The sequence below is a fragment of the Lactuca sativa genome, chromosome 8 (genome assembly GCF_002870075.4).
Source record: "Lactuca sativa cultivar Salinas chromosome 8, Lsat_Salinas_v11, whole genome shotgun sequence".
NCBI lineage: Eukaryota > Viridiplantae > Streptophyta > Magnoliopsida > Asterales > Asteraceae > Lactuca > Lactuca sativa.
In genome coordinates, this window is record NC_056630.2 from 177,221,819 (window position 1) to 177,224,274 (window position 2,456).

The window sequence follows — 2,456 nt, forward strand, 5'->3', positions numbered from 1 at the left end:
TTGAAGAACATGAGGTACAATCTATCCTCAACATTTGTCATAGTTATACATGCGGAGGGCATTTTGGTCCTCAAAGAACTGCCAGGAAAATTTTAGACTGTGGATTTTATTGGCCTCGACTCTTTCATGACTCTTACACCTTTTGTAAAAGATATGAAAGATGTCAAATGGCAGGTTCTCTGAGTTCCCGAAATCAAATGCCCTTGGCCCCCATATTGGTTTGTGAAATATTTGATATATGGGGTATTGATTTTATGGGTCCTTTTCCTTCATCCTTTGGGAATTTATACATCCTTTTGGATGTTGACTATGTTTCCAAATGGGTAGAGGCAAAGGCAACAAGAACTGATGATGCTAAAGTTGTTGTAGATTTTGTCAAGGGTAACATTTTTTGTAGGTTTGGAACTCCAAAAACCTTGATCAGTGACAGAGGCACACACTTCTGCAACAAAACTCTTGGATCAGTTCTCAAGAAGTATGGAGTCCAACATTGGGTGTCCACAGCTTATCATCGGCAAACAAATGGACAAGCTGAAGTGTCAAACAGAGAAATCAAGTCCATACATGAGAAAACAGTGAACACAAACCGCAAAGATTGGAGTTTGAGATTTGAAGATGCTCTTTGGGCATACCGAACTGCATATAAAACTCCAATTGGGATGTCACCTTATAGACTTATGTTTGGCAAAGCCTGTCATCTCCTTGTTGAACTAGAGCATAAATCTTTCTAGGCTGTCAAAAAGCTAAACATGAAGATTGATGAAGCGGGTGTTCACCAAAATTTGGAGATTCAAGAGTTGGAGGAGATAAGAAATGAAGCATTCGAGAGTTCACGCATCTACAAAGACAAGACCAAAGCATTCAATGATAAGTACCTCTCCCGTAAGACCTTTGAGATTGGTCAAAAGGTATTACTCTATGACTCTCGACTTAAAGGGTTTTCCGGTAAGTTACGGTCCCGGTTGGTGGGACCGTTCATTGTTACTAATGTATTTGGTCATGGTGCAGTTGAGATTAAGAGTAACAAAACTGGAAAAGTGTTCAAAGTTAATGGCCACAAGTTAAAGGTTTTCTATGAAGGTTTCCAAGAGAAAGACATGGAGGTTGATAGCTTAGAACGCCCGAACTACATTGAGTGAATTTAAAGGGCAAAGTCAAGCCAAAGACTTAAAACAAAGGCGGCTAACCGAGAGGCAACTCGGGAGTATCTCTTTCTATTTTCTTCATTTTGATTTATTTCATCCGTGTTTCAATGTTTTTGAGTCTTTTCGAGGGCTCCATACAAATAATTTTCCTATCTAATGGTCAAAGAAAATTTGGTTTTGAAAAAAAAAATCATGATTTTGATGTTAACAGAAAGAAAAAGCACGACCATCACAAAAAAAAACGCATGAGGGAAGGCAAAAACTCACGGTTTTTTTTTTTTTTGACTCGTGCCATGCCATTGAGGTTTAATTTTTTTTTTGCACGTGCTAGCTCCAAATTGCACGGGCTGGAAAGGAAAAACGCACAGCCTAGGGCTACACCGTGCGTTCGCATCGCATTTTCCCCGATCAAAAAAACAAACTCACGGCCATGGTTTAAAAACGCATGGTCCGTGCATATTGTCGCTAGCTCCCAAGAATTACAAGAAAGTCGCACGGCTAGAAGCTCACGGGCAAAGGGATCGAAAACAGAAACTCACGGGCAAGCTTTTGGTCATACACTTCCATGCGATTTGGTAGTGCGTCTTAATCGACTCTCTTCCCTCACAAACCTCATGATCGTGCGTTTTCTCCTCTCTTCATCATTCTCGGCCAAAACCTCCAAAACCCTAATCAATTTTTGATTTTCTTCTTCAATTATTCCAAGATTAAGCCACCAAGGGATGTTACTATCAGTTCCTAACTTCAATTCATTCATCATCTAGGTCGAATTCATCATTCAATGGGAAAAAATTGAATTTTTCTTCATAAACCCTAGTTCTTGATTTGTATAGTTTGAATTGATTCGTGTATTAAGTTTCAAAATTCTTGCATAGGGTTTGAAGAATAAGCTTGGGTAGGCGTTTTGGAAAGAAAATTAGGAGCCTTCATCTCCAATTGGGCATTCCACCATTGAAGGATTCAAGCTTTCTTGAGGTTGAAGATGAAGTGAACAATACAAGCCAACACCACAAATTCAAACATTTGAACGGTACCTTCCTTCCATATCTCAAGTTTTACGCATTGAATTTAAGTTTGTTTGGTTAGAATAGTTGTGAATCAGTTCTTGTGCTTCATATAACCGTTCATTCGTGCTTGTCTAGTTGTGTTATCATCTTTGGGCACCACCTATTTGTCATAAATCCAGTTTATCATCATGCCAAAACGTAAAAACCCACAACCAAAAGAACAATTGGAATCCAAATATGGCGTCACCACCATTATTCACAACTCTCTTGAGCACCGTGAGCGATTCCTTCACCTCAAGGACCG

General features: G+C 39.3%; 1 protein-coding gene across 1 annotated transcript; it reads left to right on the forward strand.

Moving 5' to 3' along the window:
• The first annotated feature begins 749 nt into the window (after nt 1-749).
• Nucleotides 750-1,139, forward strand: LOC111885778 (uncharacterized). Its single transcript, XM_023882017.1, has 2 exons — nt 750-945; nt 1,009-1,139. The coding sequence occupies exons 1-2, from the start codon at nt 750-752 to the stop codon at nt 1,137-1,139; spliced, it is 327 nt and encodes a 108-aa protein (XP_023737785.1).
• The last annotated feature ends 1,317 nt before the right edge of the window (nt 1,140-2,456 follow it).

What these genes read in the sequence shown, in the direction of transcription:
- LOC111885778 (XM_023882017.1), top strand. Translation starts at nt 750, where the DNA reads ATGAAGATTGATGAAGCGGGTGTTCACCAAAATTTGGAGATTCAAGAG. An exon ending in TCGACTTAAAGGGTTTTCCG is followed by an intron (nt 946 to 1,008) that starts GTAAGTTACGGT and finishes GTCATGGTGCAG; the next exon opens with TTGAGATTAAGAGTAACAAA.